Raw genomic sequence first — 24780 nt, forward strand, 5'->3', positions numbered from 1 at the left:
AGTACCCTTGTGAAGAGGTGTACATCCAATTTAGATTTATTTTTCTTTTATATAATGTTTTTGTATATAAGTACCCTGTGATGTATATATGCGCAGATATCAGAATTATAAGAATATTTATACACTGATGTAGGTAAAGTGAGAATTGTACCAATGAAAAAGAAAGACCTACAGTTTTACATCTTATTCAAGACATAAGTTTTATTTATCGGTGATGGGGGAGTCAAGGATCTCTCTCCTATACATGGATGAAGGAGTGAAGATACACGCTCCTTGACTTCATGTTCTCATCCCCAAGGACTAATGTCAAAAGCCACACATGAATACATGTATTTCACATATTTTTTTCCCCATATGAACGATGGAGAATCCTACCACAAGAAACATGAAAAACACTCTGATAACTCCTAGAACCTCCACCACAACTGAGGTAAACGAAAGTCTGAAAACATCATCCAAGGCTTTCTTCTACCGTAGGACCAAAGAACTACTTTTTTGCCTCATCTTTGAACAAGGATGATGCAGGATCTCTATATGATTCTTGACCAAGGCGAAGAGAGGAGGGAGGAACACAGAGGCAGCTGAGGGAAGGCAATGGAGGAGCGCAGAGGGAGGGAGGGAGGAAGGGAGCAAAGCAAGGGAGCAAAGGGGGGCGAGGAGGAGGCCACAAGATGGTCGCCGGGCAGTGGTGGGGCTGCGTCACCTCCTTCCTCCGAGACCCCAGCCAATATTTTCGGGCAAGTTGCAGTGTTAATCCATCTTGAACACCATCTCTAGCAAGAAATAGTCGTACATTAGCCTTGTGCACCATTTTGTGGCGTTTGGAGGAAGGGAAAGGAGGCTGAAGTGGTGTTGAAGGAAAAATGCCAGGTTGTCTCCGCGAGTGGCGTTGTGTTCATGCTGATAGAGACCATTTGTACCTTCTTGTCCCTTTGGTCTGTGCGCTTGTGTAAGTCTGTGTCGGGCGAGGGTGGATGGCTATGGCTCGTGTGGGTGTGGCTGTGTGGCGTGGCGAAGGCTGGCGCGGGTGTGAAGGAGTGAAATGAGAGGAGGTAGTGGAGGTGGAAATGATCGATCAGAGTAATGGAGGACGGACCAACACAGACACACCTCCGCTGCACTGCCTTCTCTTCACCCCACACCACTCCACGGCTGTAATACTTCCTTCTCTAACGCCGACTTCAACTGCCTCGTGCTAGCGGGTCGTGCAGTGTGTGTGTGTGCTGTGTGAATAAAGGAAGGGACATATGACAAGGGACAAGGCAGGGTAGTGAGTCAGCTCGAAGGCATTTCAGCCCTCGCTCATACCAGGCTGAGGTAGAAGGGGCGGCATGCGGCACTATAGGGTGTGGCACTGCCCGGGTAGTGCCACTGGGTACTTATGAAAATAATCTTAGCTTACTAATTTCCAGCCACCGACAGTTCATTTCTCGGCAAAATATGACGCTTTTTCAAGTGATCTATACAATGAAGGGATTAGCCGTGAAATTAATTAACTGAATACCATAATGGATTTATTGGAATCCTCAGTTGAAAAGGCCTATGTTATTTAACGATATTATTTTAACGTTCTTTGTAGATGTGTGAAACCTCCAGTCGTGTCAAATCCAGTGGCTCATTAGGTATTTCATGATGTTACTTTTGAAGTGATAGTTCATGGGTTGGATTGTCAAGTAAACCTTCTCTCTCTCAGTCTACGAGGAAACAATCATGTGTTTGTAAAATCAGTGGTGCATTTTTGTGTGTGGTAAGAATTGTCAAGAATTCTGAGCTTTCACTAAACATTGTCACATTTTTTGGTGTTCTTTTCATTGTGATTGTATGATTTGAAGTAAGTATGTGTTGCAGGTGTGTGGCCAGCAGGTGTGGTGTCGTGGTGGCAGGGGTGGAGGAAGTGACCCTGGAGTCAACACGCACAGTGGTGGTGGCGCCACCTTCACCCACCTCAGAGATGTCAGGGGATCACAAAAAGGTGAGTACTCTCATCCACCTTCCATGCATCCATTCTCCATCCACTCATCTGTCCATCCATTCATTCATCTGTCTATCCACCCATTCATCCATCTGTCCACCCATGCATCCATCTATCCACCCATCCATCCATCTATCCACCCTTTCATCCATCTGTCCACCCATTCATCCATCTATCAGTCTATTCATGTATCCAATCATCCTTCTACCCACCTACTCATCCACTATTCCATCCATCTATACATCCTTCTCTCCACATATCCATCCATACATGTTCACTCATCCATTCACCCATGAAAGCAGCTTCTTAAATGGTTGCCAACTTTTGAGAGTGTAGTGTGCTGGTATGACACCATTTTATTTTAACAAGACATTCAATCTGAAAGACAAATTCAGCCTGAAATGATTTGCCTTGAGACTGTAGGACTTGGTCTTGTACACTGGCAACACTTCTCTTCACATAATGACATGATTTAAATGAAAAATAAAGAAAATAAAACATTTTTGCTCACCATATGGATATGTCTTATTTAAGAATATCTTGCCCATATATGGGTTAATTAAGACAATTTTTCTTTAAAGTGATGATTTTGTTTTCAGGTGATCAAGGGGAGTCCTTCACAGTATGTGAAACTGAATGTTGGTGGCTCCCTCCACTACACCACCATTGGCACCCTCACCAAGCATGACAACATGCTGAGGGCCATGTTCTCTGGCCGCATGGAGGTCTTAACGGACTCTGAGGGTAAGACAAGATGCTTCTTTGATTAATTTAAGTTGCTAAGATGAGAATCCAGAATGACCACTCTGCAACCTTAGAGAAGATGATCAATTGAGGTTTCCTAAAATTATATTTGTATATTGTAAACATTACAAAAAAAAAAAAAAAATGAGGTTTATATGTGGAATAAATTAAAGGTTATTTGTAGCCTAAGAAGCATGATGGCATGTCTGCTATGAATGATGCACCTGGAATATTTGAAGCTATTATTATGTTGCATAGAATTGACAACTATTGTATCTTTGCTCAGGGTGGATCCTTATTGATCGCTGTGGGAAACATTTTGGCACCATCCTTAACTACCTGCGTGACGAGTGGATCCCCATTCCTGAGAACCAGCGAGAGTTGCAGGTCTGTGCAGCAGCTTTGTAGAGCTTGCCTGATTTTGAAGTTCAACACAAAATAATTCTACCTTGATATTGTTTTATGTGGGAGTGACTGGTAGAAGTTTTCTTGGGCCCCTAACTTTGCTTTGTTCTTGTCCTATAAGAACATCAGAAAATAAGAAAAATTGCAAGAAGCCATCAAGCCTACATGTAACAGGCCCTTTACTCACAAAACTTTTTGAATGTGGTGCATTTAGGAACTGCACTTGCAGGCTGACTCACACTGATTGCAGATTTATGGTATGCATGTGTGTGTGTGTGTGTGTGTGTGTGTGTGTGTGTGTGTGTGTGTTTCACTGTTTGATCTGCTGCAGTCTGACAAGACAGCCAGACGTTACCCTACGGAACGAGCTCAGAGCTCATTATTTCCGATCTTCGGATAGGCCTGAGACCAGGCACACACCACACACCGGAACAACAAGGTCACAACTCCTCGATTTACATCCCATACCTACTCACTGCTAGGTGAACAGGGCTACGTGAAAGGAGACACACCCAAATATCTCCACCCGGCCGGGGAATCGAACCTCGGTCCTCTGGCTTGTGAAGCCAGTGCTCTAACCACAGAGCAACCGGACGTGTGTGTGTGTGTGTGTGTGTGTGTGTGTGTGTGTGTGTGTGTGTGTGTGTGTGTTTTGATAAGCTATTGCTGGGTTTGTCTTGTTAAGTAGTGCATCCACTCTCACAGGAGCTTCTAGCTGAGGCGAGGTACTATTGCATGAGTGACCTGGTGGAGGTGTGTGAAGGGGCAGTGAGACAACGTGAACCTGAGAAAGACCCAGTATGTCGTGTGCCACTCATCACCTCACAGAGGGAGGAACAGATGCTCATTCAGTCCACCAGTAAGCCTGTGGTGAAGCTGCTGGTGAACAGACACAACAATAAGTACTCTTACACAAGGTGTGTAAACACTGTATATTTGTCTACAGGATTTATCATTTACTGGTTTCTTCACTTCTTAGATACTTAAACAATTTCCATTGTGTACTTATGCATGAAAACATCCATTACTGATGTATAGTGTAAAAGTGTATTGTATATGATGCATTCAAGAACTATATTTGCAGTTTCCATAGTGGAGACAGCTGTTATATTATATTAACTCCAGTTAATGTTCTCAGACATTAAATTAGATTCGCATGTTGTACCACAGAATGTAATATTTTGTTATTTGCATCAAACTATTTCCTTTGTCATTCTTGCAGCACATCAGATGACAACTTGCTGAAGAATATTGAGCTGTTTGACCGGTTATCCCTGAGGTTCAGTCGGAGAGTTCTGTTTATTAAAGATGTAATTGGCTCCAATGAGATTTGTTTGTGGGCATTCTATGGGCATGGCAAGAAGCTGGCTGAGGTTTGCTGCACTTCCATAGTCTATGCTACTGACAGAAAACATACAAAGGTAAAGTAGACATTTTCATGTCTTGCTACATTTTGAAATGTCCTTTTTAATGTGATTGATGGCATGCTGATTGATAACTGGAATGAATGTGAATGGATCAAGAATACATGAAAGTGAAGGTAGCTTGATAGGAATCAGGTGGACAATGGCTATATCGTGAAGTCCGTGCCATGAGGAGAAACCAGCGTTGCTGCCGTTTTGGTCTGGGCGTCTCCGACGAGTCTTCAGTTGGGTTGTATATCTATCAACCTGCCTGCTGACCCGTGGTGGAGGCCCAGACCTCCCACGCCAGACAAATATGGATCCGCTTCCCTACAGCCTCATCCATTTGGATTGCAGGAGATGTATCATTAATCTTACATTAGCTGAAGGGAGAGAGAGAGTAGATCAGGTAACTTTAGCTTAGAATGTTTTTGATTGTCATCAGTAATGCCATTCATGTAAGTGTAAACAAACTGGTATTGTTACAATCAACTTTACTCTTGTTTCCAAGAATTTAAAGTTGCTGCTCTCTCTAGAGATATTTTTTGAATTGTTAAAGGTGTGTGTGTGTGTGTGTGTGTGTGTGTGTGTGTGTGTGTGTGTGTGTGTGTGTGTGTGAATGTGGTGCTCTGAGCAATCCTTTGTAGGATTGCCAGCTTGATATATAGATGAATAGTTTCAAGTTAGAATAACGTGGACAAAGAAAATCTGCATCATTTAGTGTTAAAGCAAGATTGATCTTTTTCTAATATATTTCGCTATACCACAGGTGGAATTTCCTGAAGCAAGAATATATGAAGAGACCCTCAATGTATTACTGTATGAAAATCGAACAGGCCCGGATGCAGAACTAATGCAAGCAACCTCCACGAGAGGAGCAGTGGCACCCGTTGTCTGCACCTCTGATGATGAAGAAGAACGGCGGGGAGGTGCATGCTCTCAGTCTGGCCTTGGGCGGTTACGTTCTAACAAGAACAACTAGTTGGTTACATGACAGTCAGGGAGTGAAGGTGGGATCACCACATCACATTTGGATCTGTTTTCAGGAGACAAGTTGAGGTCTGTCTTATCTCCAGGGGCCTTGCTCAAGCCAATTTCCTAGAAGTTGCCTATGACTGTGGGAACTTATTCAGCTGACATAGGATTTCTATTTGGCTGTGGAAGCTCTTTGACAATAATTGTCATAAGTTGTAGTGTATGAGCTCACCTAGTTGTTATTCATGAGTCTCTGCCCCTGAGGCCTGTGAATGGATGCCAAGTGATAGTGACTGAGCTTGTTTTCTTCATAACAGACATGGGGAACACCAACTAATTGGTGTCTTGACTGTGATTTCCAGACTATGGATGAATTTAGATGGCATTGTCTTGTTCCACCTTCAGTTACTAAGGTCACTTATACAGAGGTAATTTTGTTTGCTAGGTGCTTTGTATTATGTTTTATATATTTTTTTAATCAGATAGGGAGAAATGGCCATACCTGTTGATGGGCTCTGCTTGGCTGCTTCCTCTCAGCATTTCCTTTGGAGCTTGGAGCATTTGTTATGTTCTTGGCAAATGAGGGTCTAGTGAGGGACTTGCCTGATTATTTTCCAAGAAGCACTTCTGTGATGAATGTAATTTAAATATATTCAGGGAAATTGCATCGTCAAGAGTTTGTGCATTAGACTAAAGATGACTGAAGGATTTGTGTTACCTAAGCAACCCCAGTAATGCTGCCATACTGGGAATTGTTATACATATAGGCTGCATATTATAGGTATGAAGCATTCATTGTTACCTCCAGATACTGTCCTCACTTTACGTGTCAGTGCCCTGCCAGAGGGGCCATACCGTCATAGCTTTTTATTTTGTTGAAGATCAGTTTTGAGAAAGGTGCATCGTGATTATCATTATTTGTATGAGAGTTTTTTAGTATGAATGTTTGGTTTGTGAGGCAATTTTTTGATACAAGAAATGTTATGAACACTTACTTGATGATGAGATACTTTCTAGTAGTCTTTAGTTCAGGTGTGAGGCATTAGGGTAGGCACACTAGCAGATTTTGTAGAATATATTTATTTACCTACTTTAAAAAAAGTGTTCGTCGTTGCTTCAGGAAAGTATCTGTATGGGATGGCACATGCCACCTACCATTCCATCACTATCAACTTTAGTTCACAACCTGCCATTCTCCTTATTCCAACTTCCCTTTCCTACCTGTTCTTGCATTTCTCCCATTCCTCTCAGCACTTCATTCCTGCACCTTTCTCAACTGCACAGATACTTTTCCAAGACAAACTGTACCTCCCCAGTCGAAAAAGAATGATTTATAAAGTGAGAGAGAGAGTTCACATCATGCAATATTGTGTAAATGGTAATCTCATTAGATTTATTAGGCTCAAGGGGAAAACTTTATAGTAAGATAGAGTCCTGAGCATTTGGTTTGGTACTGAAAAAGATCCCTGCATTCAGAGTAGCTTCCTGGATTGAACTTGGTGTGTATGCATGTGGCTGAGGAAAGATTGTAACTAGGACCAGAAGCATGGATAGTACATACTGGTTTATTGACTCATGATACTGATAATTGTTGGTGATAACAAATATAGGAAGGAAAGGATTCTGTATTGAAGCTCTATTGTGTAGTGGTGGTGTAGTTATGAGGAAAGACTTCATATTACAAGACAGTGGTGATGTTGTGGGGTGAGTTCTGTGATACCATTGGTGTAAAGCATGACAGGAGAGTGGATGGGCTCACTAGTTCTAGTATTGATAATATCAGTGAAACCATTGACCACTCAGTTTTTAAATTTTTTTTTTATTTTTTTTTTTTTTATTTATACCTGGCTATCACAAATTACCAACTCCCAACTGCATTCTCATGAAAGCTACACACCCAAGGAAATAGTTCCTATGGTTACAAAAAGGAAGCAGTGTTGTCCAGGAGGAGGGTATGCTGGTATTCTATGAGCCATACCTCATATATGTGACAATTCTGAAAGAACTGTATCATGTAGTTCTAATACACATGGACTTCATATCTGCTACATTACCTGATGCCCTTGACTGCCCATGACAGGGAGTGAATGTAGCCAGTCATTGCTGCTATTCATGGAACTGGTCCTAGGCTTGACTGTGACTGCCAAGGTGCATATAAAAGCCATTATTTTTGTGTTCAACAGTATTCATGGCATTGGCACCATATGAACATTGTTACATGCAAACTGTAGAGGAGTTGGGAAACGCATCATGTTTATAATAACTTTACTGTCTCACTATACAAATGTGTGTAGGGAAACTATACTCGCCTCTGAGGGAACCAATGTTGTTTTTCCAAAGTACTTAGTAGATTATCAGAAAATACCTTCAGATGCCAAAGTGTATACTCCTCTCTTTCAACCAAAACTTACAATTGGGGTTTATACATTTTTATTATTATTTGTTACTTGAGGCTAATTGGTTGTCTCTGAGCAAGGTGTGTGTGTTAAAATTTTTCATTACTTCTTCCTGCAAGTAAGATTGCTTCTTTTCACAAATTTGTTCCATAGTTAATGCCTTTTCATTTCAGGTGCAGTAAGTTGACATCCCTCTCAAATAGGCTTGTGCGCGCTCTCTCTCTCTCTCTCTCTCTCTCTCTCTCTCTCTCGGATGGTTTAGATTGTTTGCTGTGCTAGTGGTCAGAAATTCTGAATTTTCTTTTCTTCCATGGTGGAAGAGCTCTGACAGCCAGTTAGCCTTTGTCTTATGTTAGGTGACCTCCACTTGTAAGATTTGAATGAAGAGAGCATGATTTAGCTTGTAATGTAACTTGATCACTCATGTTACCCTGACAAGGTAGCTGTTGGATCTGAGACTTTGTCCATGAAGTGTTCTTGTTTAAGGGCTAGTCTTGTTTTTTTATATAATGTGATACAAATAAATATTTACAAGATAATGTGATATAAATAAATATTTACATAATACAGTTTGTTTTATGTTATGTCAAACACAAGAGTATGGAAAGATGTTATGCTGAATAGTAACATAAGTGTAAAAGTTAAATCTCAGTGAATACGAAAAGGTGTTGAAGTTGTCTGCATGTGATAGTGGCTGTGAGAAACAACCATCACTTCACAATGTTATTTACTTAACATCTTTAACACAAACATAAGTGCCACAAATGTGAACCTTCAACTATGATGTACTTAAATGTAAAAGACTAAGATAATAATTCTGCAGTCAATAAAAAAAAAAAAAAAAAAAAAAAATGGAGAGCAGTCTTCAGCTTGAAAACTGTTACGTTACCACTGGGATCGCAAAATATCCGCCCTGAAAGTGAAATCAGTGATAAATTTTCATACCTCTCACCATTCAAGATTTGTACAGATTTGCTGAAATGCCAGGCAACCATACATTCTATTTTCACTTGCTAAAGTATGCCGCCATTGGGTCATCCTTCCTCATTCTTCTTATCTGGAAAGCCTCAATTTCTTCTTCTGTTGGAGCCTTTGCATTATACATGGAATTGTAGTTTCTCTGTCTTTCATCAACATTCATTAGGGCATCAGCAGCATCCTCTTCCATCTTGGCTCGAATCAATGCCTCCCGCAGTTTCTTCTTGCGTTTTTCCTCCTTCTCTTCTTCATTATCTGATTCACTACTTGACGAGCTGCTGCTGCTGCTGCTACTGCTCTCAGTTTTCTTTTTCTTCTTCCTGTTCTTCTTCTTCTTCTTCTTCTGTTTCTTCTCTCTGTGCATTTCTAACAAAGTCTTTTCCTTCTCCTCCTCTTTTACTTCCCCTTCCTTCACATCACTTTCTGGCTGTACTGTTGCCATACTAGGTAGTGGTGCTCCACTGTTAGCTGCTTTACCAGCTTCCCCTGTGCAATAGGAATTCTTTACAAAGGAGTGGCAACAACTGTATCCCCAGCAGCCATCACGCCAATAACTTCCCCATACACTAGAGTGGTTTCCATGGTACACATCTTCATCATATTTAGAACGTACAGTCTGCTTCTCTGCTCCCTTGATGACCTTGCCATGACGTGAGTATTCTACATAATTCTCTGTCTGAGCCAAAAGCAGTTCAACAGGAGGAGTGTCTAGGTGTTCCTTTCCACCATACTTTTCAAGGAGATCATCAGAAACTTTCTTTTTGAACTCATCCTTCTTCTCAACAAACTGTTTCTGCAACAACTCCAGCTTTGTGGGTTCTGCTTGAAGACTCACATCAACACCCTTTTCATAAGCATCCCAAGCAAACAACTGTGCTTTGGCTTGGGTCACTGTATCACCAGTAAAACGTACAAAATTCTCCCCAGCAAAATCATATTCATCTTCTTTCCTTCCTTTGTATGGGTTGTCCCTCATGGAACGCGTCTTGGGGTCATAGTATGCAGAGTTGGGATCCAAATTCCGCAAGTATTTGGCAGTGTCCTCACGAATCCTAAGGTTGCGCACAGTGATTCTCTGCTTGCTGTCCACTTTGGTGCCTGGCATGTCCACACTCTCTGCATACTTGTCTTCATCTTCATCATCATCATCTGGCTCATCACCGTTCATTTCCTCACCATCTTTTAGCTTCTTGGCCTTGATCTGTCGCTTGTAATCCTCCACCTTCTTATGCTCCTCCACTACTGCAGCATACTCCTGTGGATCAAAGCCATTCCACCTGTCACGCTTGCCGTCAAAGTCCAGCTTGAGAGTTGGCAGTGACATGTCGTCTGGGGCAATGTTCAATGCATTGTACTTGGCACCAACCTTGCGTGGCCTCTCCATACACTCCTTCTTCTTGTGGCCCATTCCGCCACAGTTCTCACAAGCACCTTTACGATACCGAGTGGAAAGTTCGCCCTGCTGTCCACGGATGTAATGCTCGTTCAGGTGTGTGATGTCACTTTGTTTCTCCGGCTGGGGACGCTGGTGTTTGAGAGTGGGACCCTGAGATCCAAAGTACCATGGTGCTGTGGAAATGTACTGTGGTATGTGGGGATTGATGTCCTTACCCTCCTCATCCACAGCAGCAGGCACAGTGCCAGCCTTTCGGGCTTCCTCCAGTTCCTTGGCTTTCTTCCATTCTTCTCGTGTCTTTTTCTTTGGTTCATCACCCTCTGCCTCCTCATGTTTGGACCGCAGGATGGACGACAATGGGACACTTGGGGTGCTCATCTTGCTGGTGTTCTGTGTGCAGGAAACAGATTAGGTTTGGTTAGTGTTGTCAAGAGGACACTTGCATAGCTAAGGGAGGGCACAGGGGTCAGTCCATCCCTGGCGGCACTTTTATGGGGGTGATATTTTTGATCTGTTGTATAATTGACGTCAGTTTTTCATTGTTAGGGCAGTGCATATTGATATTTAGGCCAATGCCCATATTCTTGATACACACAAACAAGTCCAGACACCTTACTAAGCATTTGAAGTTGTTTATACACGTATTACAAGGAGATAATTCATAAACTGCAGTTTTACAATTCGGGCTAGCTGATGGGGTATAGGAGGGCAGACATCCAATGAGCAAGATGGGTGACTTCAAAAGGTTATGATGGCGTACGATAACATGGGAGGGCAATTGTTCCTTGTCTGTTGGCTATTCTTTAGGAAGAGATCCAGTGTGTTTAACAAGAGGTTTTGTGGGGGGATTCCCTTCACACTATTCACTCTTCCTTCACTATCATATTTGCTTTCTTTCATTAAACTTTCTCTACAAATTCTCTAATATCTCCATTACTAATATTGCAGATGACTCACTATAAAGCCAGCGAGGTGAGGCGTCAGAAGGCAGACCTTGCAGCTCCAGCAGGATCAGCAAGTCCTCCTCCGTCAGGCGTCAGTGTTTTGATGGTGACGTCACAGCCTCACAGTAAGAGCAGTAGTGCATCACCGTAGCAGCTGTGTTAGCAATCTCACCATTACTCTCTTCAAAGGACACAGAGATTATTAACCAGTTCATCCCAAAGCCCCCCTGTAAAATTTGCTCCTTATAATAATAATGATAAAAATAAAAATAAAAAAATCCAAGGGAAATGTCCTGAAAGGCGTGAGCAAACCCGCACCCCTCGCCACAGCCCATGTGACGCCCATGACCAGCCCTTGCGCCCCCACTACTAGCCAATGAGTACCCAAATAACACCCACGTTGATATAGAATAACAGTCGATCAACGGAACTTCAATACATCGTAAAATCTCTGAACGTAAGTATTTTATACTCATAGTGCTTTCAATCGATTGATAAAATCAAGGACATCAAAAATATATATACATATTTCTTTCACCACTTCTGACATACTTTTCTTTAATCTATTGATAAATAAAAACACTAAAAGAAATACACACCGTAATGTAATCACGAAGAATTAACGGAGGCCCAGAAATAGTTTAGCCCCTGACTCCCTGACGGCACCACAGCAGCAGCAGCAGCAGCAGCAGTAGGAACCTCCAGGAAAATGGCTACGCTGGCTCGAACACTCCACTTAGTAAGCCGCGTCAGGCCCTCCACGGTGCTGTCCATCGTGCCCCGAGCAGCTGCGGTGGGATGCCTGCACACCACGAGCCTTCAGGAGCACAGAGCAGTGAGCAGAGTGGTGCAGCCAGCCGTAGATAAGGTGTGTTTGGTGTGGCTGGGATGTGCCGGCATGTTTACATCGGCGATCAGCTGATGACATGCTGCCCGCCATCCTCCCACACGGCCCGAGGTGTCTCCCGGTGGCCTGTGGTGGGTGGTGTGGGAAGGTTATGGGGTATATGTGTCTGGGAGGGCGTGGTGTGCTGTGGCATGGGTGGTGGTGGAGGTGGTATGGGTTGGTGGGGGTGCGGGGGGTGGTAAACCTACAGAGTTTCACCATCTTGCCCTTTCTGGACGAAACAGTTTTTTTCTTGTAGATTTCGGCTTGCTTTTAATTAGAATACCACTTATTTTTGGCGCAAATCAACCATTTTTTTTTTTACAGCCCCAAAACATATTATTTGCATAAAAAAAACAACTGGTAAATTAATTAAAAACAAGCCGAAATCTACCAGAAAAAATTAGTTTCGTCCAGAAAAGAACCTAACCTAACCTAACCTAACCAAACCTAACCTAACCTAACCTAACCTAACCCAACCCAACCCAAATCAACCCAACCCAACCCAACCCAGCCCAACCTAATCTAACCTAACCCAACCTAACCTAACTAAATCTAATCTAATCTAACCTAACCCAACCCAACCTAACCTTAGGGGCTGTCGTGATTGGTGGAAATAGTTATGCCTTTTTTTTTTTTCATTGGCTGCTGCTTCATTTTCAAAGAACAGAACCAATCAGCATAAACAATTAAGCGCATGCTCGGACAATGGTATGTCACGGAGCCCGCCGAGCCGCCGCGAGCGCATGACACCATCAGTGTGTGGCAGGGTTTGATGCGGGAGGCTATTGTCACAGCTGATCACTAAAACACGCTTAAATTTAAAAAAATCTGTGTCGCCATTCAAAAAGGTTGCACCTAGTATATATGGGGTTCAAATTATTCGTAAACAGGAGCTCTATCTCTTGAGGTGGGTAAAAAACACGTAGCTGATTGTGGGGAAATTCTACAGTAATACCTGGGGGGTTGGGTGGGTGGTAATGGTTACAAGACAAGTTAATCGCCGGTTGATGAGGAATAGGCAGATATATTTTTTGGATATGGACAGGACGCATGCCTTGCTTCACATCAGTGGCGACTTCAGTGGTCTATTGGCTTTTGGTCAGGCTAGATTAGGTTTGTTTAAGCTATAATTTGGAGAGAATATTGTCAAGATCAATGTATATGTATGTAAAGAGTAAATATATTCATGTCATGGTAGGTAATGTTAGTTTAGGTGTGAAGAGGTTACTGACCTAGAATGGGGTTGTGGGAGTGAATGGATGGGAGTATTAGGATAACTCCCTTCATGCCCGTGATTATGTGTGTGTTTTGCAGACCTCGTGGTGTAGCAGCAGTGTGCGTGACTACAGCAGCAAGCCGCCCCTCACCCTCGACCTCATCCAGCAGAGAGTCCTGCTCGTCCTGAAGCTCTATGACAAGATTAACCCAGAAAAAGTAAGCATTCCCCCTTAAAGATAATGAAAAAATAATCCTATGTCCAGTAACTTAGATTGTACTGAATAAAGAATCTAATAAGTAATTAATCAATTCCTGGAGCATTTCAACTTTTTGAAATTGATAATCTTGAATTGGAAAGCATGTAAATGTTGTATCAAGGGCTATGATTTTTTCTATAGTTTCAGTTTTTTTTAAAAGGTATTTGCAGTATAATCACTGCAGAAATGGAGAAATGGAAAATCTGTCAGTGATGCTCCAAGGGGGAAGACATCATCAGCCATTGGAAGAACAAAGCTCCTTCCTCACTAACACTAACACACTGGTTTTTTTTTATTTTAAAGAATAAAAATACAAAAAAAATCAACTCCTACACCAGTCTTGGAGTCTCCTTCTAGGGAGGGGACCATAGATATCCCCCAGGTTGGATTGCTCTTCCTTAAATCCTTCAGCATATGCTGTTACCATATCTTTTCCTTTGGACTCCTCCAATCACAATCTCTTCTCTTGCTGAGATAGCTTCTATGAATTTAGCCTCTGTCAGTTTTTCTCATCAACCCAACTACTAACTCTTTACAAGGGCCTTATCTATCCATATATGGAGTACTCTTCATTCGTATAGGAGTTCCACTCACACTGTTTTATTAGATAGAGTGGAATCAAAAGCTTTTCATCTTATCAACTCCTCTCCTCTAACTGATTGTCTTCAGCTTCATTATCAATGCTGCTATGTTGTATTTCTTGCTATCTTTTATTGCTATTATCATACCCACTGCTCTTCTGACCTTTATTATAGCATGCCTCCAATCCTCCTATGTCCTCACAGCACAAGATTTTTTTTTTTTTTTTTTTTTTTTTCTCTCTTTCATCCCTATTCTGGCCACCTCTCTATTGCAAGAGTTAACCAGTACTCTCAATCATTCATCTCTTTCTTTAGTAAACTCTGGAATCTCCTATGTGCTTCTGTATTTCTATCTTCCTATGATCTGAACTCATTTAAGAGGGAGGCTTCAAGACATTTATCCCATTCTTATGGCTAACTCTTTTGGACCTACTCAGGGATAGGCAGCTAAATGTACCTTTTTGTTTACTTTTCTGTTAACCTTGGCCAGATTTCCTCTTACATATGGGAAAAAAAAAAAAAAAATGACTTCATTGTGGGAGACTAAACTAATGCTAGGTACTTGTCCTCAGCTGTCAGTGGAGTCACACTTCATGCAGGACCTTGGCTTGGATTCCCTAGACCATGTGGAGGTCATCATGGCCATGGAGGACGAGTTTGGTACGTGTTTGGTAGATACTAGTATACATACATACATACATAACAAGGCTTTCCCCAAAAAAATAAGGGCAGGCAAGATAAGGCATACAACTTTGACATTGACACTCATTTAGACCACAACTTCAATGCCATGGTTCCTGAGAAAGAAGAGATGGTACTTCTGTCCTCACTTCACAGTATCATTTGAACAGCCTGGACTGGTCAATGTAAAGTGAGGAGCTAAGAACATGAAGCAAGGAAAGCAGTAAGAAGCCAACACAAAGCTGTACCTCGGTGAAATGTGCCTACTATCATCCTTCGTAAATTTGCCTGATCTCTTGAAGCTCCTAATGACTCAGCTGTTGATTTTACTCCATTCTAAATCTTGAGAAATATAAGCCTCAGGTGGTGTCCAGGTGTCTGTGTTTAGGACAACAGTTTAACCTCCACTTATACAGAAGAAAGACCTGAAGTTTCACCTGTAGCTCAATAAAGCATTTTGGGATAGTTTAGAGGAAAGGAATTAAGTCCTTGAAGATACAATAATAAGGCAGGTTTGTGGAGGAGGCTTTAGTATGTATAGAATATGAAAAGGAAAGATCTTTAAGAATAGAGAGGACATGGAAAAGTGATGAAACATTATGAGACACATGAATACTCTTGTTTATACTTGTCCTTTGTTTACTTTTCACAGGTTTTGAAATCCCTGATGCTGATGCAGAGAAGCTCCTCCGACCAGCTGACATCATCCGGTACGTGGCCGACAAGGAGGACATCTATGACTGAGGTGCCTGCGGGGATGCAAGGGAAGGGGACTCGATTGGAGTGGGAACAGTGAGAGAAGTCACCTGCCATAGAAATCATCTGCACTTAAAACACAAGCAGCTTTACCCTGTTAAGCTTCTTTGAGCTGAACCTGTGGAGGAACAACTGGGACCTTCAAGCATCCCAGTGGAAAGTCTTGGGATGTGCAAGTGTTGTAAATATTTAGTGACCAAAGGGAGGCCACGTGCACATTGTGGGGAAGGTGCAGATTTTCATTAAATTTACCACACTTTTGTGATTTCCAGAGTCGGCAACATTGAAAATTTATAGGGTGATAAGTTGAGATGTTTTGTTGATCCAGGACCTCAGTTTTTTTTTTCTTATGTATAACTATTTAATAGTGTAATGTGTACAGATGCCTAATAAAAGTTAAATGTTGCTTAGTGGTTCATTTTTTGTTTATTTCAGGGAAGAATGATTCTAAACAAAATTATTTATCAGCAAGAAGGAAAGTCCTCCAATTAATGTTTGCTGTCACTCTCAGTAACATGAAGTGCAGCAAGTGTTGGTGTGTAGGCACATGGAATCTTCTAAGATTACAAGACGTTATGGAAATTTTTTAAAAAGCCTTGGATAAATCTAGAAGCATCTTGGGAGCAAGGTGTAATTTTTAAAATATATTCAAGTTTTGTTTAGTTAATAACGAGAAATTATCCTTCTACAAATTAAGAAAATGTTTTAATGAAATGGGTGTTATTAGCTAGTATAACAACGGGACCGTGGAGACAAGAGGCAAAGGTTATCACCAGAGAGAGAAAGGAGGACTACTTTACAGGAGCTGGTGTTACAAAGACAAAAACTTCTATACCACCAGTGAAACCAGAAAGGAAAGTGTAAAACAGAAGAAAGAAAAGAGAATATTGCTGACTTGCTTTACAGGCACACACAAGAAGTTAAGGAAATTATCAACAGACACTGGCAGATAAAAGGAAGAAGTAAGAAATAATAATGGGTAAAGAAGGAAATATAGATACATAGAGTAAATAATGAAAAAAAAAAAAAAATAATACCATCAAGGAGTGCCGTTACAGACAAAACACCCGCTAACCTACCATCAGTACCACCATCACCAGCAGCGGGAGGGATAACACGTGTGACGATGTAGTGTTGAGTGCGCAGGGAGAACAGCAAACAGACTATTGGCAGTGTGAAACGTCTGGCCTCACTTGGCGAAAGGTACGTAACTGACACATGACCTCTCACCTACGTCTATCTACCTCTTACTCACATGCTGTCATTTACAATCTAACGACCTCTCACTCACTCACGACCTCTCATTTAATCTTGGTGCAGTAGATCGAAGATACGTAATTTGTCAGATAACTTGGCATTTTTGAGGATACAATCAGCATCACTTGTCACTGATTCCTTTCTTACTTCTCCTTTCATCTCATCTTCCTGTGTTTCATTTCGCTTTCTCTTCCTTTCACTTCTCGTTTCGTCTCCTTCTCATTCCGTCTGTTCCTCTTCTGTAAACTGCCTCATTTTGGTTTGAATCTCTGCCCTGACTGCTACTTTCTGCTTATCCGTTTTATTTCTTGATTTACTGAATTTTTGTGGTCTTTTATTCCTTCATCGATCGTTGGCTCAGATAAGTTTTCAGTAGGAAGTTATCTGTTTCATTACACTACGTTTTGATACTGTTGCTTCCTTTTTTTTTTAACTTACTATTTCTGGTGTAGCTTACTCATTACGTGTGTTCCTCCTTCACTGTTAGATTGGTTGAGAAGTTTCCGTGTAATAGGTGACGCGTTTCAAGACACGGCATACTACCTAGTTTCATGTTTCCCTTTTGACTTAATGAGTAGCTCGTTTCCGAAGTCTTTTATTATTATTATTATTATTATTATTATTATTATTATTATTATGTCTGCTTATCATTGAATCTTTCTTATCTCGCGTTATTACATAAGAAATGAATCCGTGTTTGGCAGCCTACTGTTGTAATGGGGAAGTTTCGAACCGTTGGTCTCATGATACTGACTCGAGGGAATGAAGCGGGTGTCGTGCGTACGGAGTGAAGGAGATTGTTCTAATACGTTGATTTTGTCAAGGTCTCCGTACCCTTATACTTTCTTTGGCTGAAGTAATAATAGTAGTTCTATTGTGATGTTTTTAATGTAAGAGGAACACTGGCTAAAAGTTAATTCTGTAGAGAGAAAGAAATGCAAAAGCAGCCAGTGAGTTCCAGAGTTCTGAGAATATTGGTTAACTCTTGCATTAGAGAGGTGGACAGTAGGGGTGAGAGAAAGTAGAAAGTTTTGTGCAGCGACGCCGCGGGAGGAAGGGAGGCATGCAGATTTTTTTTATAGCAAGATCAGAAGAACAGTTAAGTGTGAAAATGGCTGTGAAGATTGCAAGAGATGCAATATTGCGGCGACGAGAGAGAGAGAGAGAGAGAGAGAGAGAATGAATCGGTTAGAGAAGAGGAATTGAACAGACGAAATGCTTTTGATTATACCCTGTTTAAAGGAGCGGTTGAGTGGAACGCCCCAGATGTGTGAAGCATAGTTCATACATGTACGGATAACCCCCACCCCACCCCACCCCTGTGCAGAGTTAGCAGTATGGAGAACAGGCGGAAACAATTTCAAAAAAAAAAAAAAAAAAAAAAACTAGCTAGAGATGAGATGTGAAGTTTTCCGTTTAGGTTATACGTAAAGGACAGACTGGGGATGTTGAGTGGAGAAGAGGGGAACAGTTGAGTGTCACTGAAGAAGAGTGAATAGTTTGGAAGGTTATGTTGAGTTAAGAGATGGAAGATATGAGTTTTTGAGGCATTAGGTACGCAATACTAACTTTGTCGTGATCCGATCTGTTGCTCAAATGTTGCACCATGTTGCATACTTCTCTGGCTACTGGTTATAGACACTCCAGTCAAATTTTCTTCCTTTACTTAAATCATTACTACTAATACATACACATCCAATATGTCTCCGGCAATCAACACCCTTCAAATATATACCATATGTGGAAATGACTGCGAATTTCATACACAAACAAGCACGTAAATTTGCTCACAAAGGATTTTCGTTCTCCACTGGACAATATATCATGTATATTTGCGTTACAAAGATCTACTCATTTAGTTCAAATACAACACTCAATGAAAGATATGGGTCTTACCTCCACCTCTCTTTCCATTGTCGGCTAGAGATACATGATTGCTGTTTGAGTGAAGGGTGGATATTGTTAAGTGTACAGTGGGGGTAATGCTCGTGGGATAAGCCTTTACATCGCCTCCCTCTAATCGGTCTTGACTATATTATGTGTTTTACTTTACTATTGTCCATAATTTCGTGGGTTACTTGATGTATTTGTTGTTGTTGTTGTTGTTGTTGTTGTTGTTGTTGTTGTTGTTGTTGTTGTTGTTGTTGTTGTTGTTGTTGTTGTTGTTGTTGTTGTTGTTGCTGCTGCTGCTGCTGCTGTTGCTGCTAATATTGTTTTCGATGATTCTACACTTCCAGCCAACATTTTTTTTCTCCTTCTTTAGCGTACATGATGGAAGTTTACTTGGCTTAGGAATTGGCGTAAGTTTCAGACAAGAGTAAATCCTTAACATTTATTAACAGGTTATGTATACATAACAAGAAACAGAAACAAAAAAAAGATGAGGTAAACTGCTGAACATATATACACGGGATACAATGTTAACCAGCGCGCGGTAAACAAGAAGTAATGGTCATGGTAACACTAAATGATAACAGTAACAAGGTCTGTGGAATGGCTGCGTGAGGTACACCGTCCACGCACCTCTGGCTCCACTCTGGCGGGAGGGAGGGAGGGAGGGAGGTGGAGGAGGGTGAAGGCGGGACGGGAGGGAGGGCGGGAAGACAGATAGCCAAGAGTTGACCATGTGTAAGCTGCCTGACGAAGCCTTACGTTTAATAGCCGTGGTCATAATCATAGTCATCATAGCCGCCACCGTAGTCACTGTATCCGTCACCGTAGTCACCGTATCCGCCGCCGCCGCCGCCCTTGCCGCCCTTTCCACCTCCCTTGCCGCCGCCCTTGCCGCCGCCGAACAGACCGCCGAAGAAGCCGCCGCCCTTACCCTTGCCCTTTCCACCGCCGTCAGGAATGGGGATCTTGTGCACCCAGACTGGCTGATAGGTCACCTTGGGCACGTCCACCAGCTTCCACTCCTTGACGTGATGCACCACCGGCTTCTGGATGAGGAAGGGGCAGGCGCCGTGTGGATCTTGATGGGTTCCTTCACGTACACTGGCCGGTGCTCCGTCACCTCCTTGTGCACCACCACAGGCTTCGTCACGGTGTACGGCTCGTATTTCACTACTGTTCTGTGGCCAACGAAGCTATGTCCGTAGCCGCCGCCGCCGCCGCCGCCGCCTTTGCCTTTACCGCCGCCCTTGCCTTTACCGCCGCCGCCACCACCATAGCCGCCGCCGCCGCCGCCGCCCTTGAATCCTGGGTCAGCCTTCGCCGCCGCTACGAGCATCAGCGCCACGAGCACCGCTGACAACGCCACCTGTACAGGGAGGCACGGGGCATTAGGCTGGCACGTGGGGAGAGAGAGAGAGAGAGAGAGAGAGAGAGAGAGGAAAATGGAAAGGAAACAATTACTTTCACTGACTTTCACAACATGACGCTGCACGAACAAGCAACAGGTCATGCACGGTGGCCCTCTCCCCTCCCCTCCCCTCCCCTTCCCCACCCAACCCTGCTCCCCATGACCTGTGCCGACTACTCGCTCCCCCTCCAATCACCCAACCACCACCACTCTCCTTTTCACCACCACCACCACCACTGGTAAAAAACTAAGACGTGGAGAGAAATCGTACAAAAATATTCCATGACTCATGAAAATAAACTTAATTTTCGAATATACTAAAAATAAGAGAGAGAGAGAGAGAGAGAGAGAGGGTGAGGAAAGTGTAGAGGAAAGGAAAGAGAAAGGAAAGAATAGGTAAGGGAGGAAGGTAAAAGAGTATGGGGAAGGGAGGAAGAAGAAGGGGGAGTGAATAAGGAAGGAAAGGAAGGGAGGGAGGATGGGAGGGAGGGAGGGAGGCAAATGAATGAGGAAGGGAAGAGAGGAAGGAGAAAAAGAAAGTGAATAAGGAAGGAAGGAAGAGAAGAAGGGGATTATTATATGAAAAGGAGGGAAGGAAGGGAGGGAGAAAGGAAGAAGGAGTGAATAAAGAAGGAAGAAAAGAATCAAAGTATATAGGGAATGAAGGAAGGAGGGAGATGATTGTAAGGGGAAGGGAGGAGAAGGGGAAGTAAGTAAAAGGAAGGGGAGGAAGGAAAAGGGGGAAGAGAGTAAGGAAGGGCTGAGTCACTGAAGGGTGTGAAGGGGTCAGTGTGTACCATAGAAGGGGCGTGATAAAGACGTCATGAAAGGAAGGATGGCAGGAAAACGAATGGCCTTATTCAAAATTACCTCCCACTCTTATCTCATCTGTCCATTAGGCTTTGAGCTGCTCGAGAACCTAATACAGTAAAAGGCTCTCCCACCCTCTGCCCACCCCCTCTCTCTCTCTCTCTCTCTGCACGAGGAGCGGAGACAATGGAAACCGTATGCTTGAGAGAGAGAGAGAGAGAGAGAGAGAGAGAGAGAGTACAAAAGTGAAAGTACGTATAGGAAACAGAGAGAGAGAGAGAGAGAGAGAGAGAGAGAGAGAGAGAGTGAGAGAGAGAGAGAGAGATGCGGAAATAAACATTGAAACTGCACTTTCTTCTCTTTATACTTTAACCGGCAGAAGCAAATAGTAATAACAACAATAATAATAACTAATAATAATAATAATAATAATAATGATAATAGTAATAACAATAAAGATAATGATGATAATAATAGTAGTAATAATAATAGTAGTTGTAATAATAATAATAATAATAATAATAATAATAATGATAATAATAATAATAATAATAATAATGAATCAAATGAGCATCTGCTGTTTACCGTGGACGAGATGAGACTTAGATTATGAGATTACCAGAGTATTACGTGTTTTAATGACTGGAGAGAGACTTGAGGAAGAAAATATTTTGATTATCTAACCACAGCAGAGTGATTTGAGAGGGGGTGCCATCTGGTAGAGAGAGAGAGAGAGAGAGAGAGAGAGAGAGAGAGAGAGAGAGAGAGAGAGGGAAGATTTTTACATCCGTGTATCTTAGAAAATAAAGTTAAACCATCATCGAAATTTCGCGGGAGAACCAAAACAATGAAAGCAAGTGAGACATAATCGAGCGTGTTACATCCAAGATAATTAATGGCAAGGGTGGAGCAAATATATCTTTCTCTTGTTGTGGGCGCCAGCGAGGGAAAGGAAGGGTGGGAAGAAAGTCTGTGGTGTTTACTGACGGCATTGCTAAGGAAAGGAAAGGAGAGAAAGTTGTTGACATAAGTACCAGTAGACGATTCTTGGCAAGTGTTGACAAGACGAGCTGGGCCGGTCTTGAGAGAGAGAGAGAGAGAGAGAGAGAGAGAGAGAGAGAGAGAGAGATTATACCTATTAAATCTTGATACAGTAAAAAGTTATCGATATGATGCTTTTAGAAATAATGAAAGTGAAATTAAATGAAGTCGAAGGTCAATAAAAAGAAGACAAACCACAAAGGACTATTACGTATTAACTCTTTAGATTGACAAACTCTTGGTGATATTACAGATAATGATAATAATAAGAGTGTGCATTGATGGAAAGTAAAAAAAAAAAGAGTAATAGTGATAGTAAATGTAGTACCGGTTATCACAATCATAGTAATTATTAGTAACAAAAACTTGAGACACGCGACTGAAACCCCGTTAATCTGAAATCCTTCCGTTTCGCTCTATTGTCAGTAAGGAAGGTCGTTTCTGGGGAATCATTATGCTCAGTTATGGGATTGACTCCTTCGTGACGTATCCGTAAACACTCGCTGCATCTCCACAGTCTGACCTAAACAGTACTGAGTGTTTGAAAATAAAGATGGATGCCATTTCACGATGCTATTATGTCGCCAAGAAGAAAATAGAAAAAAAAATCAGTAAATAAAACAGAATAAGATAAACAGATAGATGAGAACTAAAAAAAAAAGAATCCCAGTTCATTATTCTAACCTTCACGATGCTATTATGTCGACAAGAAAAATATATAAACAAAATCAATAAGTAAAACAAAATAAGATAAACAGATGAGAACTAGAAAAAAAAAGAAAATCCCAGTTCATTATTCTAACCTTCACGATGCTATAATGTCGACAAGAAAAAAATATATACACAAAATCAGCAAATAAAACAAAATAAGATAAATAAATTACAACTTAAAAACCTAGGTCACTATTCTAACCTTATTTCCCGGCCCTTCAGAAAGAGATGACTGGAGTTTTGCGAATATTCACGGTCAATTTCACGGTTGTATTTAGAAAGCAACGTCAGGCTTCACCTTTCAATACCGCCCCTGCATTATGACTCGTGAAGAATGCAGACCACCTAAACCGAACTCAGTGGCGCGTGAATCCCTCGCCATAGAGCCAGTGACCTCCAGTGCACGACCTTAACCAAGAAATGAGTGAGCAAAGGAGTTATGGGGAGATAAGGATGAAGATGTAGAGGAGGAGGAGGAGCAGGAGGAGGAAGAAAAGGAAGAGGAGGACCAGTTATGCGTGAATCCTTTCCCTAGTGACCTTAACCAAGAAATAAATAAGGAAAGAGTTATGAGGAGGAAGATAAGGACGAGGAGGAAAGAAAAGGCGTAAATGAGACGAGGATGTAGAGGAGGAGCAGGAGCACCAGGAGGAGGACCAGTTATGCGTGAATTCTTCCCTAGTGACCTTAACCAAGAAATACATGAAGGAGTTATGAGGAGGAAAGAAAAGGCGTAAATGAGACGAGGATGAAGAGGAAGAGGAAGAAGAAAGAAGACGGTGAAGACTTCCGGAGACTTGCAGAATGAGGAGGATGAGGAAGAAGGGAATGAAGATGAGGAGGAGGAGGAGAATGAGGAGAATGACAAGATTGGAGTATCGAAACAGAAAACGGAGACGAAGATGAAAGTGAGAAGTGGAGTTTTGAAGCAAGCGAGAGAGAGAGAGAGAGAGAGAGAGAGAGAGAGAGAGAGGGAAAGGAAAGGGGGTGGGGGTTAAAGGGGAGGTTCTCGTACCTTTAGCCTCATCGTGGAGTCGGCGAAGGAGTGAGTGAAGAGAACGCCGAGCCGCCGCCTTATATACACAGTGAGGAGGCGGAGAGTTACTTTTACTCCCCCCCACTCCTCGAACGCCGCGACCACAAGGTTTGTTTGCCTCTGCTTTTTGTCTGGGATATGATCTTTACCTGCTCCTTGCTTCCCCTCCATTCCCCTTTCCTCTCTCTCTCTCTCTCTCTCTCTCTCTCTCTCTCTCTGGTAACTCACGTCCATATAAAGATTTCTTGGGTTAGTTAATTCAAAACCACTATTTTCACTTATCACTTTCATCTGAGCCTATTTCTTCCTCGTATTTACATGCATCCCTACACTGCCAACATTCCCTCCTCCTCCTCCTCCTCCTCCTCCTCCTCCTCCTCCTCCACGTCTTTCTTTTCACTCTCATCCTCTTCCTCTTCCTTCTCCCGAATCACTCTTTCCCTCACTTCTCCGACCTTTCACATCACCCTGCTTTGCATACTAAGATTTGACCTGCTGCTGTGTACGTGTGTTTGTGTGCGTGCGGGCGTTCGTGTGTGTGTGTGTGTGTGTGTGTGTGTGTGTGTGTGTGTGTGTTTGTAGGTACTTTCTTTAAGCTGCGGGCCAGGTGCTGAGTTGAGTGTATTGTTACTTCCAGCAGTCCTTTCTTGTGCTTGTTGTGTGGGTTGCCTGGCTTCCCTTTCCTCCGAGCCTTGGCTGACCTATTGCACCTTTACCTGCATTCGCCGTGTGTGTTGGGAAGTTATGGCTCAACGTACTGTGCTCTCTATGGCGCCAGGATTGGGTGGGGGCTGGGAATTGAGGGTACTGGTTGCTGGTTGCTGGGTTGGTGGTTAGTATAGTTGGTGGTTTCTGGTTGCTGGTTGCCGGTTGGTAGTTAGTAGTTGTTGGTTGCTCGTTGGTCGTTGTTGGTTGCTGAGTGTTGGTTGCTAGTTGCTGGTTGCTGAGGGTGCCGGTTGCTGGTTGGTAGTTGGTTGTTGAGTGTTAGTTGCTGGTTGCTAGGGATGGTGGTTGGTGGTTGTTGGTTGA

At 42.4% G+C, this 24780-nt stretch overlaps 4 protein-coding genes across 7 annotated transcripts; 2 read left to right on the top strand and 2 right to left on the bottom strand.

The window, feature by feature from the left end:
* The first annotated feature begins 579 nt into the window (after positions 1–579).
* Positions 580–8462, top strand: LOC123508119 (BTB/POZ domain-containing adapter for CUL3-mediated RhoA degradation protein 3-like). 3 transcript variants are annotated; one of them, XM_045261613.1, is made up of 7 exons: positions 580–737; positions 1849–1972; positions 2572–2716; positions 3003–3103; positions 3827–4038; positions 4344–4542; positions 5294–8462. In XM_045261613.1, exons 1-7 carry the CDS (start codon positions 595–597, stop codon positions 5504–5506), a joined length of 1137 nt encoding a protein of 378 aa, XP_045117548.1. In that variant the 5' UTR covers positions 580–594; the 3' UTR covers positions 5507–8462. The 3 variants fall into 3 exon arrangements, with proteins under 3 accessions (XP_045117548.1, XP_045117549.1, XP_045117550.1); XM_045261614.1 differs by lacking the exon at positions 580–737 and adding an exon at positions 821–949; XM_045261615.1 differs by lacking the exon at positions 580–737 and adding an exon at positions 1015–1154.
* Positions 7751–11828, bottom strand: LOC123508118 (pre-mRNA-splicing factor SLU7-like). Of its 2 annotated transcripts, XM_045261612.1 has the most exons (3): positions 11813–11828; positions 11227–11367; positions 7751–10659 (listed from the first exon to the last, which is right to left on the bottom strand). In XM_045261612.1, the coding sequence occupies exon 3, from the start codon at positions 10645–10647 to the stop codon at positions 8902–8904; it is 1746 nt and encodes a 581-aa protein (XP_045117547.1). In that variant the 5' UTR covers positions 10648–10659; positions 11227–11367; positions 11813–11828; the 3' UTR covers positions 7751–8901. The 2 variants fall into 2 exon arrangements, with proteins under 2 accessions (XP_045117547.1, XP_045117546.1); XM_045261611.1 differs by lacking the exon at positions 11813–11828 and having other exon boundaries at positions 11227–11383.
* A 48-nt stretch (positions 11829–11876) lies between these two features.
* LOC123508127 (acyl carrier protein, mitochondrial-like) lies at positions 11877–16001 on the top strand. Its single transcript, XM_045261631.1, has 4 exons — positions 11877–12081; positions 13417–13536; positions 14731–14818; positions 15492–16001. Exons 1-4 carry the CDS (start codon positions 11923–11925, stop codon positions 15581–15583), a joined length of 459 nt encoding a protein of 152 aa, XP_045117566.1. The 5' UTR covers positions 11877–11922; the 3' UTR covers positions 15584–16001.
* Positions 16002–19170: 3169 nt separating this feature from the next.
* On the bottom strand, positions 19171–23930 carry LOC123508123 (H/ACA ribonucleoprotein complex subunit 1-like). The gene is given in 3 exon segments (XM_045261622.1): positions 19171–19808; positions 19811–20111; positions 23731–23930. Coding segments are annotated over 3 exon segments (795 nt in total). The 5' UTR covers positions 23923–23930; the 3' UTR covers positions 19171–19506.
* Positions 23931–24780: the final 850 nt, after the last annotated feature.

This window comes from Portunus trituberculatus, chromosome 24, assembly GCF_017591435.1.
Source record: "Portunus trituberculatus isolate SZX2019 chromosome 24, ASM1759143v1, whole genome shotgun sequence".
Lineage (NCBI taxonomy): Eukaryota > Metazoa > Arthropoda > Malacostraca > Decapoda > Portunidae > Portunus > Portunus trituberculatus.